At 41.7% G+C, this 18494-nt stretch overlaps 1 protein-coding gene across 4 annotated transcripts in view; it reads left to right on the forward strand.

Moving 5' to 3' along the window:
* Nucleotides 1-18494, forward strand: part of tenm4 (teneurin transmembrane protein 4) — a 146445-nt gene that overhangs the window by 93846 nt on the left and 34105 nt on the right. For all 4 annotated transcript variants that reach the window (XM_070969824.1, XM_070969821.1, XM_070969822.1 and 1 more), the window contains 8 exons: nt 1899-2045; nt 2914-3130; nt 7584-7703; nt 11283-11544; nt 12869-13136; nt 13235-13378; nt 16166-16415; nt 16796-16816. In XM_070969824.1, coding sequence (XP_070825925.1) covers nt 1899-2045; nt 2914-3130; nt 7584-7703; nt 11283-11544; nt 12869-13136; nt 13235-13378; nt 16166-16415; nt 16796-16816 — 1429 coding nt within the window. The remainder of the gene's footprint in view (nt 1-1898; nt 2046-2913; nt 3131-7583; nt 7704-11282; nt 11545-12868; nt 13137-13234; nt 13379-16165; nt 16416-16795; nt 16817-18494) is intronic.

Genomic DNA, 18494 nt, shown 5'->3' on the forward strand with positions numbered 1-18494 from the left:
CAGGAGAACAGGAAGGAATCACACAAATTTTGGGGATGTTGTTCGTCAATTTTTTCTCAGAGTTGTTCCAATAGATTTAAATTTAGTTCTTCTTTTGGCACCATTATTTTTTGAATCACCATTTAAAGGCACATATGTGCAATAATATGTACAAATGTGGATTGTTCATTGATCCATGGCTGCATTATGACTCATGTCAGGATACTATCTTTTCTTTGTATTGCAACAACCAAAATGCAACTGATGCATCCCTCGCCTAACCATGTGATCCAGAATCACACATCTATTCTCGGTGCTGCTTCTACCTTTTATCTCCCTAAATACTTATCTCTGTTTCCTTCTCATCACTGTCTCCTCCTTTAACTGATCTGTCTCCCTTTAACACATGCCTCCCATTCACGGCACCCATCTCTCTTCCTTTCTAACTCTCTCATTCCTCCACTCTTATTCTCCCTCTGTGATGTAAGAGCATTGAGACAGTTGCCCCAGTCTCTTTAGTTGATAAAATGGGTCAGCTTAACATTCTCTCTATCAAGGCAGCTTGCTAACAACACAAATTGTGACAGACTTGTGCGTTTGATATCTTGAGATGTTACCCTCTGCCTCTGCCTCAGCGAGGGGATACGAATCATAAGGTACCAGATAAATGCCAAACAGCCCTAGAAAAATGGGTGAGTTAATCCTCTGATCTATGCCCTTGTGAAGACCTATCCAGAGAGAGACAGAGGAATGTTTCACCTGTCATTCTGCTCCAGCTTCCCAGGGGTCACATGCCTGAGAACACAGTTAGTAGCAAGCAAAATCCTCCCCTGCATAATGCCGTTGAGCTCAGCCTTATCCGCTTCCTCTTATTTTTATTTTGGCTTCTGCCTCTCTTAATGGCAGAACACACACTATACCTGAAGGGATAATATTATTGATTGCTAAGGAGACTCTGTTGACAATTTATCAAAAAGAGAGCGTGTAATGATATAGACCTTTTTTCAATAATTAATGCAATTCTGTTGCTGCTCATTTTTTAATGCAGATGACAATAGCAGTAACACAATGATCGTAATGATGGTCAAATTTGAAAATCACATAAAAAAACGAATCCAATTATGTCCAGAAATGCCAGCACATACTCCACTGCTCTCATTACCCAGCTGTAGTTGCATAGATGCAGGAGGCCAATATACTGTAGTAATGAGTGAATATTGATTTAGAAGATCCCTCTTATCTGATTTTACTGCAAAGGGATATTACAAGCTTCACAAAAGGTGTGTCAAATTAATCAACTTCAGCTGAGGGTCATTACAACCGCCCTCATCCATTTAAAATCTTAAATGATTGTCTAGCTATTATCAGAGAGCTATTAGCAACAAACCATGCCATCAACAAGCCCAAATTGTTGTCACGGTTATGTTGTTGGTATTTTTTTTAGAATAAATGTGCTATATTTGGTAACAGTTTGTATTAAGGTACACAGATTCACCATTGACTGGTTGCTTATTAGCATGCACATTAGTTGCATATTGGTTTGTCATTACTCATTCTAAAGCACTTACTAATGTCTTATTCTGCATGACCATGTCCTACAGCAACTAGAGCATTAACTAAGAGATTTCCATCAATCACCTCCCAATTAATACTTATTGACAGGTGTTGTTCATGAATTACGGTCCAAACAATTTAACCCTAACCCTTAACGACCCTAACCCCCAGAACAAGGCATTAATATGTACTTTATGATGACTGATAAAGTGGCAATATGCTACTGATATACATGCTAATAAGCAACTAGGTAATGGTTAATATGTGTGAATAATAGAGTTACTCAGTATTTATTTGTTAGCATTAAACCTGCTTTTTTTGATGTTCCATGCCGACCTCTGTCTTTGTCCTTTTTTGTTATACAGAGGGCTGTCCTGGTTTGTGCAATGGAAATGGTAGGTGCACTCTGGGTAACAATGGATGGTACTGTGTGTGCCAGCTGGGCTGGAGGGGCACTGGCTGCGACACCTCCATGGAAACTGCCTGCAGTGATGTCAAGGACAACGATGGAGGTAAAATCACAAACAACACACAGCAATGCCTTCTGCCACTGGCCAAACATCAACAGGGACTCTTAACTAGACATGATTTGACTAAACAATGAACTACCTTTGTTCTTGAGAATATACTGTACCTGCTTTCCAGCCTCAGTTGCACTCTTATGCAGGTGTGGATGAGGAATGGCTTCCAGTCAGTCACCTGGACAACAGGTTTTTATTAAAAAGCAGACTAGCTGGCCTGAGGCCCTAAGCATGCGCCGGCCCCAGGAGGAAGTCCCTGCTCTGCCCTCTAACTAGCCCCGAGCAGAGCCAGGCACACACACAGAGCCAGCCAGGGGGCTGCACCACTCTTGAGGCCAAGTGGAAGACGTGACTTCCTTTCTTCCAGACCTCATTCTGGGCTTGAGCTATGTGCTAGCATACCTTATTTATGCAGGGGCTGTTTGTCTCCCCATCACTGTGTAGGGACCTTAGGGCTCTCACTGGCAAAGATGGGGCGCTGCTGGGGATTTGACTGACTCCTGACAGCAGGGTTTATTTTTATCACCCATCTGGCCAGATAGGCCCCTGAAAGCAAAGGGTAGGGAGTCCAATGACCCACTTCAGCAAAGTAAAATGCATTGCACAGCAACTCTTTCCGTCTTGTTTTATTTCATCCAAATCTGAAGAGATAAAGAACCACATGCAACGCTAGAGGTGTTGAAGTCTTCTCCAGGATGAGACTTACATAACGTGGTCCTATCATGCAGCAAAACAACAGTGAAAATAAATAACGTCCCAATGACTCAAATATTGAGTGTGTGCTTAGTTTCGTTTGCCAGGTGTGTGTCAAGGCTGTTGTTTAATGAGAGGGCGTGTGTGACTCGTTTGACCTTGTCAGATGGCCTGGTGGACTGCATGGATCCAGACTGCTGTCTGCAGGCAACCTGTCACACTACCTCTCTGTGTGTGGGCTCCCCGGACCCCCTGGACATCATCCAAGAGACACAGATGTCCTCGGCACAGAGCAACCTGCAGACTTTCTATGACCGGGTGCACTTCCTGGTGGGCAGGGACAGCACCCACATCATCCCTGGAGCCAACCCGTTTGATGGAAAGTGAGTGACTTTTTTCATTACTCCGACCAGACATCTCCCAGTGCGACATTCTGCAGCAAGACCGAAGCTATTATTCTCCTGGCAAGGGATTTCTGACATCAATCTCGAATTGATTGAATCGTCGTTTGCTTTTAATTTGGTCAATTTCTTGTGAGATCATATTAATTCAGTTGACTCAGTTGAATTAATAATTGCTGCCATTGGATTTAACAGTGATTTAGTCTGAATTTTTAGCTAATATCACTTTTTGTGTAATTCAAGTAATGAAATTTCAGGTGCAGGTTTTTACACACATATTAGAGGCCAGTGCAGTTACAATGCTGATGTTTGTTTTTTTTAACCAAGACCAAATAGTGTGTGTGAGTGAGGGGAGGCAGCTACAGGCAGTGGAGGTTGAGATGGGCACGGACTGGTGGCGTACACAGCTGGAAGGAGGATAAACAGATGATGATGGACATACATCGAATGTGGCAAAAAGCAAGGAGCATTCCCTGGCACGACAGGCATCTCATATTCATGTATTGTGATTACTTTTACTGTAATCCATCTGAGGCCCACTCCCAGAGGCAGAGCTCACGACACCCCAGCCATGGAATCTGAGATGCTTTCATATCAGGCAGGATGGCTGTCAAAGTCCCATAAGATTCCCCTGCCTCTCGTTTCCTTTGTCTCCTTCTCTTTTCATCTTTAATCGCTTGTGAGGCTGTGTCACCTTATTTGCATCCCACTTGCTTGTGGATGGTTCTCATCTTGGCTTACCATACTCCTGTGAAACAAACAGACAGTCAAAGCAAAATGAATTGAGAATAAAATAAGTTGAGAATATTTCTCTTTTTAAATTTTATACAATGGTTTCAAAAACAGCAGACAAAAACAAACAAACTTCATAGCTGGGCGTTGTTATTTGAGGCTTTTTTAATGCTTTTCCTTTCTTTTTTTTTTTTAAATTGATGGCAGAAGGTTGTGGTTTCAGACGTCCCTATTTTTAGTCCAGCAGAGCTGTTGCTTTGTTCTTGAAGGGAAAATTGATTTCGAAAGTGTCCTCAAGCAGGATAATTTCCTTTCATATAATTTGCAACACAAAACATCGAAGTATTGAGTGCTTGTTGAGATATGAAAATAATGTGCTGTTTGCTGACATAATGTGGACTGCATTAAATCTTACCACAATGTTTGCAGTAAAATATGTTTTTATCTCAGTCCAGATTCAGCATTATGTTCTTCTATTGCTTAGCTGGTTATCTGCATATGATCAGACATCAGCGGTCACTTAGTGTGCACAAAAAGAAGAAAAATCATATGAATTATATGATCCAAAACTCAAACTCTGCCTGTTTTTGAACTTTTTGAGGTAGTGTCAGCCGATACTTGAGAAAAGCACTTGTAACACATTTTGTGACATTTTCCCTCATTGACCTTTTTCTGGCTTTCAAGAACCACTCAACATTTCGCAGTTCTTCACTGGACAGAGGAAGAGGCGTAGAAGGTTGAGTAATACTCTTGTCTCTCTCAAAAGAAGATGCAGCCATAAATAAGTAAAATCAAGAATCTAGAGATGAGCTGCAAGATTGGAGGCCTCAGCTCACCTAAAAATATCAGTGATAATCTATTATTCATGCTTGGTATTCATTTCCCACCCACCGACAGATATGAGTGGTTTTGACAGGGGGCTCTGGGCTTCAGCATCTTCCTGATATCTCTGCCCTGGTCACTTGATCATCTCTTTATTGATCCATTAACCACTTCCTCATGCTGCTAGACATGTTGGACTGCTATTTCTGATGTTTCCCACCACAAAAAGCTGCAGAGGTGCCACTGAATAACGCATCTGCCACTGCATAAAACGTCTCGACTCTCCACCATGACACATAATACAAGAGACTGCCAAGGCCCAGCAGTGGATGCTGACAAGAATAGTAAACAGGGACTTTGTCCATGGAACAATTTGGGCAAAGATTGATAGCTTGCTTATAAAAGCAAGGCAGAAGCCATTGGCTTCATTCACAGGCTTGCGCTTTTATTATTTTATTTATAACTCTTTTATTAGCATTAGGCCATTAATGTCAGAAAATCTATTGTTTGTTTTGTTCTCAGTGTGCTCGAAACCCTTTTAGCAGCATTATACTGTATATTTGGAGGGCTGCAAATTTCTACTGACGTATCCTTATTTTACGCTCTTCAGCGTGCTTGATAGCATGCAGGCAGGGAAAGAGAGAGCTGCAGTGACATGCTTATATTTGCAGCAGGGTTTACCCTGTAATCAAGTCATTTGTGTGGGTAATGATGTTTTTGTTGCTTCTGCGGTGATGGTACCATTTATTAGCGTAGCTCATTGGAAGTTCTCTATACTTAAGTCTGCCATGCATTTTTTAGATTGCATGGCAGAGCAGTGTAGTTCCCTCACAATTACATGCTGGTAAAGGGGGCATTTTCTGATTTTTTTGGCAAATTTATACTGTGTGATAGCTGTATGTCTTCCATGCTTATTTGTGGCTCCTCACCCACCTCAGCTGAAATGGGCAGTTTGTCATAAATTAGTTGAACAGTAGGATTGTTCATGTAAAGCCGCTGTGTTACTAGCTCTCCTCATAAACATATCTAACAAGCAAACTTCATTCACACCCTCAGTTTTGATAGTTTGATAGTTCCATTTTTCCAGTTATGACATTGAATGGAAAGTAAATTCACAATGGCTTGTTCAAATGGTGCAAGTTCATCATATTCAAAACGTAGCGAAGCGGCAAGGGATATCAGCTTTGTGTGTTAACATTACTTACATGACATCAATCCGCCCAAAGACTCGACTAGACTAAGGCTTGTTATCCATAATATCTTCAACAGAGATAAAGCAGGGATGATTTCTTGCTGAGTCCAGGGGCCTCACCTATTTATTTTTCACTTGTCCTCACTTTGCCCTCTGTGGATGATGTATGATAAACTGGAGGCTGGAGATATTGCGAAGTCTCTTTTGACTTTGTGAATCCTCTTGGACTAGTGAAATCTCACACGGAGGGGAAGTTTCTGCAGCGACCGCTTCATGCTTCCTTTGCTGCTCTTTCTTTCTGTTGTATTTGATGTCAATATTTAAATCATTTGTCTTGACAGCGAGGAATCGTCTCCCCATGTGGTTCACAGAGGCAGGAAGGAGATAGTTCCACTTTCACAGCTTCATCTGAAGAAAATGTGGATGATTGCCTCTTCAAACAAGACTCTAAAATAAACTGTCGGCATGAATGATTAATCGTAGACAGCCAGGCCAGTGCTGGGTTAACTTTAGTAGTAATTCTATGTAAATGCAAGATAGATCTTTGGGTATGAGCCCAAGGATTCAGAGCAGTATCTCCTTGCTTGTTTACAGTGCAGTGGTGGACAGCCAAGGTCTTCTGAAGGGGACACGGCCTAATTAACATAAAACTGGGTTCCTGGGGACCAGGGTAGTGTGGGGTGAATGATCTTGCCTCTGGTAAGGACATGTTGAGGGCAGCTACTAACACACTAGTGTTAATTGTTTCCAGTACATGGCAGTGTTTAAGACCCAAATGTATTAAAAATAGCCGTGGTCTAATGAAAAAGTGACAGTGAGGCATTTGTTAGGGGATTTTTTGCAAACGACTACAGAAACGATGGCTGACCATGGGCTGGGCCTTGTTAATGATGAGGGCAGAACTCGACAAGGGAGACGTGATACAGCAAGGTCTCAACTCATCAGTTCAGTAAGATCAGGAGGTGAATTTGGATAGCTTCCCACTATTGATTGGTGGGGACTGATGATCAGATCTAATTTATGCAGCTTCTAGAGCCCTGATGTCAGTCTGGAAATCTGTCGAGGTCTTGATAACCAGCCAAGCAAGTCTTGCAGTCTGCAGTCCTATTATATCCCTCTGTTGTATTCTGTAATGGAAAAGATAAATCCTCTTTTTTTTTAATTAGAGCAAAAGCAAAGTAAAGCTTTCTTATCTCATTATCCCTCCGTTCTGGCTAGAAAAACCCTTAGAGACATCCTAGGAGGTGCTGTTTCTGTTATGGCTGTTTGCTTTTATTGTGTACATTGTTTTGTTTTGGTAACATTCATACTTACTGTATATTTATTTGTTATCCATCTCCATTTGCTTATACGAGGTACACAGACTACATTAGAAACACAACAATATAATGCAATCCAATAGCCTGTTTATACCTGGCGTTAACATGCCTCTTGAGTGGTCCAATCACGCTGTAAGTCAGTCAATTCACACCTGGCATTACAGTGCTTACGATGCATTCAGAGGTGAGCAGGTACCTCTGAATGTTGTCTCAGCACTCAGCTCTCCACTCGTTTACAAGTTTTACTGCAGGACTATTGTTTTTGGATTGTATTTATTTGTACTGGTTTACCTGCATGAACCTGTTCACAGAAAGTTAGTTCAAGTATTCCGTCATTGTAATGGTGTTGGTCTTTCTCACTCCATTGCAGCCATGCTTGCGTTATTCGTGGACAAGTAGTGACCTCGGATAGAACACCGCTGGTTGGAGTCAACATCAGTTTCATCAACAACCCATCATTTGGTTACACAATCACGAGGCAGGATGGGAGGTAAGAGCCCTCTTCTTTTTACTGACACACACACACACACACAAACAAGGAATGCAGTGCAAATGCCGCTAACTGCCACCTAAATATGCTGTACAGAAATGTGACAATGATATTTATATTATTGTCAAATAGTGTTGTTTAGCTGTGCTGAATTCTAATGATGGAAGGAAAAAACACAGTTGCCACCACAAACTGTGCCGCCATTGATCTGCATCGTGCTTTCATTTGGTCCAATTTTGGAATTCTCGGCTCAATTCCCAGAGAAATCAAACAAAGCCCTTCTGGTACACTCATAAGTTATGCTTCAGTAGCAGCAGGGAGGGGAAAGAATAAAATATGCCAATTCAAAGCAGCTCACTGGGGCTAAGAAACAGTGCAGATGGACATTATTTATTTGACAATGGAAGATTTAGAGAATTAAGTGAGACATTTAAGTTTAGGCCTCAGATCTGCAATTAATTTGCTTTGTATTTGTCTAATTTCTTGTTGGAGCTGAATAATACTTTTTTTCCCCTCAGTGTCATATGTGACAAAATAACCCAGAGCCTGAAGTCAGTTAGTTGTGTGGTAATTTTAAATCAGAAAAATAAAATGCTAAATGCACTGATTGACATATATCATTACCAAAATCTTCCCTAGAAAATTTCACATATCCTCTGCAAGACACAGGAAACCAATAGATTCATCATCTGGCTCCTTGCTGTTTCATTATAGAACCAGTGGAGCCCCTTTGGAGAGAGATAAATTGATGTGTGTTGAAGTGTTCGGATAAAACAAGTGGAAAAAGTCTGAGCTCTCTGTTTGGCTTTCTTTGAACGACTGTGCCAGCTGCTTTGCCACCAGGAGAGTTTCTCAGAGAAATCCAGACAAAAACCTCAGACTGTTTTCTTGGAGTGAAAAAGAAAGGCCTGAGAGGAAAACTTTGGCTAATACTGTCTGTAATTTCTTTTCTTTCTTGGATATGGTTTTTGGATCAGATTGCACATGCATACACACCCACTACCACCGATGCCCCTGTATCTCTCAAAGAAGTCAGTGATAGTAAGACCTTGTGGAAAAGCGAGCCCTTCTGTCACAGCACAGCATGAATTGGTGTTTGCTCTCCAAGCCCCACTTCCTCCTGACACTTTTATCAGTCACAGACACTCTAAAGGCCCACATCTTAGCCGCTGGTTTGATCTTGATCACTCTTGCTTTTCCTCATTCCTTCCATCTTCTTGTCAGTCTCCTCTTCCTCCTAGTTTTACAAAAATCTTTCATCTTCACCTCATCATCTTCACCTTCCACACTTCATCTGCTCTCCATCCCTTCGCACCCTTCCTCCTCCGAACCCCCGCCGTCCTTAAGCCTTTCCTTTCTGGGTGCTACTCTTTCACTTATTTCTTGTACTTTCCTTGAGCCCATGTCTCATGTCCTTTCCACTGCACTGGCTTCCCTCATCTCTATCCTTTTCCCATTTATGTGTGTCCCATTTTTCTTTAGCATCACTCAGTTTCCCCCCACGAAGCTCTATACTCTTTTCTCCCTTCCAGCATATGTGTAAACACTACTCCATCTCTCAGGTTCCCCTGTAAACATGCCCAGTCTCCTGCAACTCCCCTGCAATCACTGTAAACTGGCTCAGTGCAGCGTGAAATCAGAAATGCACCTGTTCAGCCACTTAGAAATGGGAATGCTGTCTCAACTCATTTTTATGATGTGTTCTTTATTGTCCAAAGGCTTAGTTTTTAAATTACCTTTTCCACTGTCTTGAAAAGTTTTCTGGCCTAAACAAAAGAGGTTAGTTTAGTTTCTTTCCAGCTGTGTAGCCATTTTCTGACTGGCTGAGCAGTGAGACACACCTGTTCCCTTTTATGCTTTTCTCCAGTAATGAGTAAAACGCTGACGTGGATTCCAGCTTATTACATTATTAAGCGCTTGTGAGGATCGTTATAGGAGCTTGGTAGTTTGTTAAAAGATCCCGTCTGTAATATTGATCTTGTTTTCATTCTTCTTACTACTGCTGCTACGACAAACTGCAGTCAATGTCACACTAATAAATGAGGATCTAACTGAGGTTCTAATTGATGAGGAACTAACACTCGTATACTCTTTCTCACTTTAATCATACATGCCCACCAATAACCTATTACCTGAACATGTATACAGTCTTTATTCATTCATGCCAACTTTTTGCTGTGTCCTTGATTCACTTGAACATCAAGTATTTCCAGTTCATTACAAGTCTGCATTGGCTTAGAAATGATTGCGTGTAATTTGGACGCCAAGTTCAGCAGCAGGCTTAACTCTTTGAGCTTGATGCATTCCCCGAGGGCATACACAAGCAAGCCTGTTGTAGGTAGCTTAATAAGTTTTGTCACATGGCTTAAGGCTGTTGTCATGATTGATAACAGCCAGTGAATCCCTTCATCGATTGGCCACGCTGCCCATGAGTATCTGTCCAGAAGTGTTTTTAGCGAGCGTAGCCTGAGCCTGCCAGGTGTCATGCAGACTGACCGGCTGCAGCTGTATGGCTACTGATGGATCACGGCAGCACAAGGGCACCACTATCACAGCCCCCATCCGCTCTGCAGCCCCCGTACTGCTGGACTCGGTCTACTCACACCCAGCCAAGGGCAAAACACTAAGGGTGGAACAAACCTTTGTTTATCGCCGTAGCCAATCAGATGTTTATCCTCAAGGGAGGTTAGACTTAGCAAATTCTTTATATAGTAGCATCAACTGAGAGGGAGGTTGTTTAGAGGACACTATTAGGACCTGCTTTTTACCTGTAATTTGGAAAAGACACTTCCTGTGTGAGGATGAGGCCCTGTCCCACGGGCCTGTGGGTGACCAGGTGCTAATTGGCTCTTAGAGAGAAGTGACAAGAACTGCAGAAGTCTAGCGTGGGTGCAGGCATGCTGTTGTCACCATGGAGCTGATGTTGGAGATGATGAAATCGCCAGAGTGCAGCCTGTTTATTGAGACCAACTCAGGTCATATCAGAGGCAGAGGCCCTTAAATGCAACAGTGGATGGGATTGCATTGCAGGGCTTTTAGACTGATGTTAGAGTGGACAGCCTTCATCTAAGCGATCGATAGAGAAGCAGCAGCTGCCTGCATCCTGCGGCACAAATCTCTCTCTCACATATAAATGTGAGCACAGGAACAGTGCATTACACACACTCATGCCTGCGTTTAAAGCCTGCATCTACTGTTTTCCGTTCTTCAAATAAAATATATAGATTATGACATTAATTAAGAGATGTGCTCTAATGTTGTGATTAATCATCCTTTTGTATTTCCAGCCTGTGTGCCCTGAAGATAATGCTAAATAGTAAAACACCATCCTTTCTGAACAGCTTTCACTTATTAAAACATGGATTTATTACTGTTTGATGTGTTATAACAACACTTAATTAGAAAATAGACATCATATTCACAGTAAATTGTGGTATGGTTTAATCCTCAACACGCAGCTGATTACATGCATTGCTAATGGGGATTTTCACAGGGTTTATTTGAAAAACATATAATTTAGCATCACTGTATGTGTGTCAGTATTCATCCTCTCTGTCTTTGCACCTGTCTGTGTTCCAGTTTTGACTTGGTGACCAACGGGGGCATAGCCGTAGCCCTGCACTTTGAGCGCGCTCCATTCATCACGCAGGAGCACACGCTCTGGTTGCCATGGGGACGCTTCTTTGTCATGGATACCATCGTCATGCGGCATGAGGAGAATGACATCCCGAGCTGTGACCTCAGCAGCTTCACCAGACCCAGCCCCGTGGTGTCTCCAGCTCCGCTCACCGCATTCGCCGGCTCCTGCTCCGAGAGGCGGACCGTCGTACCTGAAATCCAGGTGACCGCTCCTCAAGCACAAGTGTATTAGTGACTCTGGCTCATGGCAGTGCTGTGATTTTATCTCTCTGGTGTAATTGCTCTGCAGAACTTCAGCGATTTACAATGTGCATCGCACTGTCTCGCTGCAGAGTGATGATGATTACCGCATACACAGAGAACAGCCTGGACTTTATTAATTTCTCCTGTGTTGTAGTCTCCCAAGTTAAGCATCCACTGCTTTTGTATTTCATGGCCATGTATATTTTAATATCTGTCCACATGTGTATGTGTCTTCTTGTTGTGAGCACACACTTGCATGGGCTTGTGTGTGCAGGTGAATGTGTGGCTGCTGTATGTCCAGCAGGCATCTCTGTGCCCTTCTCTAATTACTTTGTCTCCCACTTTGCTTCATTAGATTTATGGCATATTGCTGAATTCAGTATGCAGTCCTGTCTATTTTTAGCAACCTCGTCTTTGCTGTTCCTTGAGCTATAAGAGCCCCATACAGGAACATCGTCCAATTTACACTTGTCCCTTGTCCCAAAGGAATTCTGATCTATTAACCAGGCGTAGCTACACTCTGTGAACATTTAAAAAAAAGCGCATCATGCTGTAAGTGGCATGATTAACTGTTTTAAATGTTGCTTTACATCTTGTTCTGTGCTCTGGAGACAGGCGGCAAGAGGTGACTCAGTTAGAACAGAAAGGAGTTGGTCAGCCACACCAGTCGTGTCGACCTTTGGTCCTATAAGCACCGTACAATGTCTGACTGCTGCTGACCTACTGTTGAATCATGAAGAGGTTACAGGTCTGACCTCAGTGGAAATTTCCTAAGGCCATAACGTTGTCTCTTGCTAAACTAACTCTTATTACTCTATATATTATTGGACTGTGTAAGCCCTGAGCCCAAGGGCACTCCTTTGATGCCATTGTCATATGGATTGGAGGGAAGGCTATTGTCCTAATGAAGGACTTGCTATTATTAAATCAATTATGAAATATACTCACTGGAGTACATAATGAAGAAATCCTTCAATGGATTCCCTGTAACGCTTGAACATAATTGCCCTCTAATTGATGTTTTTAATCTTCCCATGGGTCCGTATATTTGGTCGGGGGTAAGGCTATGAGTAATATGTAAAAAAGGTTATAGTGGCCGCTCACCAAAGGAATGACAAATTGATAATTTGCGTGAAATGAAGCACATGGAGAGGCATCTTATTAATCATACCTTAACACCGAAGACAGAATTGCAATCATCTTAATATTTACAATTCCTGCCAGTGAGCGTGATGATTTATGTTTGCTTTCTGTCATTGATACGCTTTGTTTTTTGCCCACAGTCTCTACAGGAGGAAGTGCCTATACCAGGAACAGATATGAAACTCAGCTATTTAAGCAGCAGGACCCCAGGGTACAAGTCAATCCTGAGGGTGACCCTCACCCACTCCACGATCCCCTTCAACTTGATGAAGGTTCACCTCATGGTGGCTGTGGAAGGCAGGTTGTTCACAAAGTGGTTTCCTGCAGCTCCAAACCTCTCGTACGACTTTGTGTGGGACAAGGCTGATGTCTACAGCCAGAAGGTCTACGGCTTGTCTGAAGCTTTTGGTAAGTTATCAAGTATATGTTGCACATCATGCATATTTTTTGCTTTTTTATCCAGAGCACATGTGGTTCACTAATTGTCGTTTTGCTTCTTTCTTAAGTGTCTGTGGGTTTTGAGTATGAGTCATGTCCAGACCTTATTCTGTGGGAGAAGAGGACTGCTGTTCTACAGGGCTATGAAACCACTGCCTCCAAACTGGGAGGATGGACTGTAGACAAGCACCATGCTTTAAATATCCAGAGTGGTGAGTCATCTAGTCAACCCTTTTTAAATTCCCATTTTCAGCCATTTGTTCATGAAAACACCTACTCAAAAAATCATTCTGTGCCTCAAGAAATCTTCATTTTAACACCTTATTTATTCCTTTGTTAAGTCTCTGCAGTTGTACTTATTTTTGGGATTTGTGTCAGTGATTGATTGAACATTGATATAAAATGTAAAGAATTATTTTATAAAATTTATATTGGAATTTCAATTGTATTTCATTTAACCTTTTTTTAATCTTTTTACTTGTTCCATGAAATCAAATCTCATTAGGACTAAATAATAGGTTTTTCATTTATTTATTTATTTATTTATTTATTTATTTATTTATTTATTTATTTTTGGTGGTGTTAGTCTATAGATAGCTGCTTCCTATCTAATTTTATACATATTCTGAAGAATGCAGATCAGTACCCTCATGTCCACCCAGCACCTTAGATGATGCTTTTAGTGTAACATTGAATTTTCTTCCCTGCCTGTAACACTTTTTGAAGCTTTTTCAATTCAACAGTGTCATGTAACCTTAGATAGGTCTGACTTTTTTATTACCGTCCATTTTTAGGTGAGGGGGGTCAATTTTCTTATTGCCAGCAAATTACTCCTGAAAGGCAGGAGTAGGAATGAAGAGAGAAAACTTTGGGCAGCACCTGTCACTAGCTATGCTTCACACTCTGTTTGTGTCACAAGGGCTCATCACAGGAGATGAGGCATACTTATATGAAAAATGCTCAGAAAGGTTGCACTGTGATCTGTCACACTAAACCTGCTGAGTCTGAATGTGCCGTCTGAAGGGAGGAGAAAGCCACTTCTTGTCCCCTCAACACCTCCGCTGCCAGTTCCTCTAGCCCATCCTCTGCTTTGGCAACCTCTGTGTCTCGTTCATGCCCAGCATTTTTAGAATCATCCCTAATTTAATTGCTGTCAGTCTGCTACTCCCTGTAGCAGCAGCCCCTAAGATTAAATCATGTCCCAGGAAAGGGATGCTTGGCTGATCTTTTCTGATAGACCAAATGTTGTGCTGCTCAAGAAACTCAGGTCACCAAGTTCCATCAGAAGCACAAAAACTACCGGAGACACGCAGATGCTGAATTTCAAATATGATTACATTGATTCAGCAGCAGAAACATCTTAACATTTACATATTTGAACATTTTCCAAGAGTAGATTGGCAAGACTAATAAAACATAGTGTGCGTGTGTGTGGATGCATGCCTGAATGCCTGCACATAAACTATACAGCTCTTTCTGTGTTCATGAGCAGAGCCAGTGGAGGTAGAAAGGCAAGCACAATATCATTTTTAATCAAGAAAAGTACATTTTTGTGATTTTTTTTTTTGTGCCTGTGTGGTAATTTTCTAGCTCCGCCTGTGCCAAGGGTTTTTTTTTTGTTTTTTGTTTTTTTTTGTCCCCATTTTGGTGTGAAATTGTGTTTCCATCCGCTAAGACTGCCGCTTACTGCAAACACGGGCACAAAGAGCAATTTTCATGGCTTCATTTGGCAGAGGTGCACAAGCAGACCAGTTCAGAATCATATCTGTGAGTTGACTGTCACTCTCCTTTAAAATCTTCATCTCATATACATTTGAAATTGCATTAAGCATATTTTGAACCACTAGCATACAGGGAGTTGCAGCATTAGGGCCCTGGAATAGTCTCAGCTAAACACGTTCCCATCAGTAATGTGCTGCAATGCAAACAGTTGCCTACTCACTCACCCAACAGAAACAGAGCAACATGAGCATCCCATTTTAATCCTTTTGCTTGCCACTTGTTAACTGCACTGCGCATTATTACACACACATCAAGCAGCGTGAGTGTCTTAATTAATTGATTAAATTTTCTGACAGGGAATTTGCAAACATATTTATACAGCCCTCTGCGCATCTCTACACACCAGGCTTCAATGCTATTCTCTACAGATTCCAAGTTTATATGCAAATTACATCAGCCAGCATCAGGATGTGTCTTGAGTGCCTCCAAAAATGCAGCAAAAGTAGCATTTTATATTTAAGCAGAAATACCAACAGGATTTCCTCTGTATAATCAATGAAGAATGTCTGTTTTCTGCGTGAAAAGATTTAATTGGGAACGTTTAGCAAATGCAATAATGTGAATTGCATGAACAATTTGCCGAGGTGGGATTAATATATGCTTGTAAACATACCTAAATATGACTAATTGGGTGCAAACATTGTAATCGCCGAGTGCTTGCTCAGGGGGGAATTGTTGGGTCTCTGTAGATTAAGAGTATGGTCCTGACCTGCTCTATAAGTGAAGTGTCCTGAGACATTTTCTGTTTTGATTTGGTGCTATATAAAGGCATTAAACAGTACAGTCTTACATTACTAATAATGGTAACACATTTCATACTCTTGCAGTTGTGTACTTGTATAGGTTTGTGTACATCATTACACATGAACTAGATTTTAAGTGTTGTTTTGGGTGCTGTGTATTCATTATTGGGCTGCTGTATAATAATGCCTCTGTGAAAAGTTTTTTCTTTGCCTGGATGCACTTCTTTGCTTGGTAGAAAACAGCTTTCTGCTGTCAAAAGCTGATTTAACTGCCTTTTGTTTAAGCCCACCTCTGGTCACCAGAATTGCTAAAAGTAGCCCTAAACCAGTTGGCCACATTTTCACTCGCTCTGCTAGTCTGCACCTGCATTTTTGCCTGCATCCAATTTCAGGCAAATAGAGCCCCGTCTTCAAGCTCCGCTCAACCGAAACAGGTTGCAGGTATTACTTGTTTCTTTCCTGTGCCCTCATCAGGTATTCTTCATATGGGCAATGGGGAGAACGTCTTCATCTCCCAGCAGCCTCCTGTAATCGGCAGCGTGATGGGGAACGGGCGCAGGCGCAGCATCTCCTGCCCCAGCTGTAATGGCCTTGCTGACGGAAACAAGCTGCTGGCCCCAGTGGCTCTGGCCTGTGGCTCAGATGGAAGTCTGTATGTGGGCGACTTCAACTATGTGAGGAGGATTTTTACCACTGGGAATGTCACCAGCGTCCTGGAGCTCAGGTAAAGAAGTGGTAGCCTAGAAACATTCACTCAGAACTCTGGACCATGAGCTCAGATGGGCTTGCACACAGGTCATAAACCACTGAGGTCGATTGAGATAGACAGAAATGCCCTAAAGGTCCAGGATTGATGGTCCTGCCTCTCTCATTCACCTGTATCAGCTGGAGTTTGGCCCTGATATGGGCTGAAGATCAAGTAATTGCGTCGTAACAGAAGACGTTCTACGAAAAGATTCATTTGAGTTTACTTTACTTTGAGTAGATAAGAAATATAATGTTTTCTTTCTGGTTCTCTTTTAATTCATTCCATCCACTAACAACTAACATTTTCTCTCTCTTGTCTTCCTCTCATTTTCTGCTCCTTTTTGCAAACTCTGACAGAAATAAAGACTTCAGGCATAGGTAAGCAGGACAGTATTTGCTTGAATTAATAGAGAAAAGGGTACAGTCCATATACTGTACTTGATGTTGAAGTGACCTTTTCAGCCTATTTCAGACATGCACTTGTGAGCAGCTAGAAGATCATATCTTCAGATACTTACTATAATTTTCATCCCCATAAAGCTGTAGTTTTAGTGGTTTAACTATGTCTCCAGAGCTTGCTTAATCTCTGGATTCAGTGCCTTGTTCACTACCATGTGTTTGCATCTGTATGGGTGACTGCAAAGAGAATATGCACCTTGCACTGTGGGCTCAGTGGAGGCTACATTTTTCCTCAGGATTGACAATGGAATTTAATATACTGCAACTGATATTACCCCAAAACATGTGAAGTTTTTAGTAATCTAGTATTAATAGTATGACCCTCTTTAATATATCGCTTTAATTAGAATGGTTGTGGATTGCCATCTGTCAAGGAATTTCAGCATTTCAGAGTGGGATATAGAACCAGTTTTATTAGGTATACTTGGATACATCCATTGTAATCTAACAGAACCATGCTGCAAGAAATCCAGCTTTATGAAACACATCATTTTCAGTTTTTGTTGACAGTGTCATAGAGGTGTTAATGCAATTCCATAATCATTAAGAGGCTGTAGTTTATGGTGCTTTTGAACTCAATTATATGAAAAGTCAAATGTGCCCCATTTATTTCACACCTCAGCATCTTCCCTTATTGTCAAATACATGTCAAATGCACCACATACTGCAGGTTAAGAAATGATCACATAATTTAATCAAAACCTTTCTGACATTGTCAATAGAAAGACTGATAATGCTGAGTTTCATAAAGGTTTCGTTTGTTGCTTAAGATACAAAACTGTAATTTTCCTTGGCAGGTGGCAGTGAGGAAAATCTCTGTGTGCTGTCATTAGATACCATGTCTCAGGTAAAGGACAATTGATTGATTTTCTATCAGAGGGTCATGACTTCAGCTGGGGAACATGTAGTCAAACTGAGGATGAAAAGCAAAGTGATGCTGGTCACTGGCCTCTATTTTCCGGACTGACCAAACACTGTATTGCTTTTTCTGTCGCTTTGCAGCAGCGTTGTATCTTTTCTCGGTCTTAATATCTCAAAAGACTTTGTGCAGAGCAAAAATGTTAATATGCTTACAGGCACCAACTGACAAAACTAAAGAAATGTCAAAGCTCTGTCCCTTTGGTCTTGATATCCCAAATACATTTGCATATTAAGAGGAGATTTATCCAGGAAAACACAGCATGTGTCTGTATAAAACGGTCGGCTGCCTCCTGTGCATGTGTGAGCTAGTGATAGGACTGGGAGGTGGGTGATCTCACTACAATGTTCATTGACCCCCTACTAAGGATGTCCCCATCCACTCCAACCACGCTCCCTCCATTGCCGTGCCAGCATGCAGCAAAATCCAATTATCTTCTACAAACTAGATGTTGTCAGTGAATATAGATGGAGTATGTGGCCATAGCTCAAGGTCAGGGGATAACGCCTCATAGTTTCAAACACGGTGGGGGACCAACACTGTTCTACATGCAACTGGGAGCTGATAAGGTATCAGCTGATTGCACATGGCAGATAGAATGCAAAGTGGAATCCAGTTATTGAGGCTTGCTACTGACCTACTCAAAGACAGCAGTTGTTGTTCTGTACCTGGAATGTA

This window comes from Chaetodon trifascialis, chromosome 9 (genome assembly GCF_039877785.1).
Source record: "Chaetodon trifascialis isolate fChaTrf1 chromosome 9, fChaTrf1.hap1, whole genome shotgun sequence".
NCBI lineage: Eukaryota > Metazoa > Chordata > Actinopteri > Chaetodontiformes > Chaetodontidae > Chaetodon > Chaetodon trifascialis.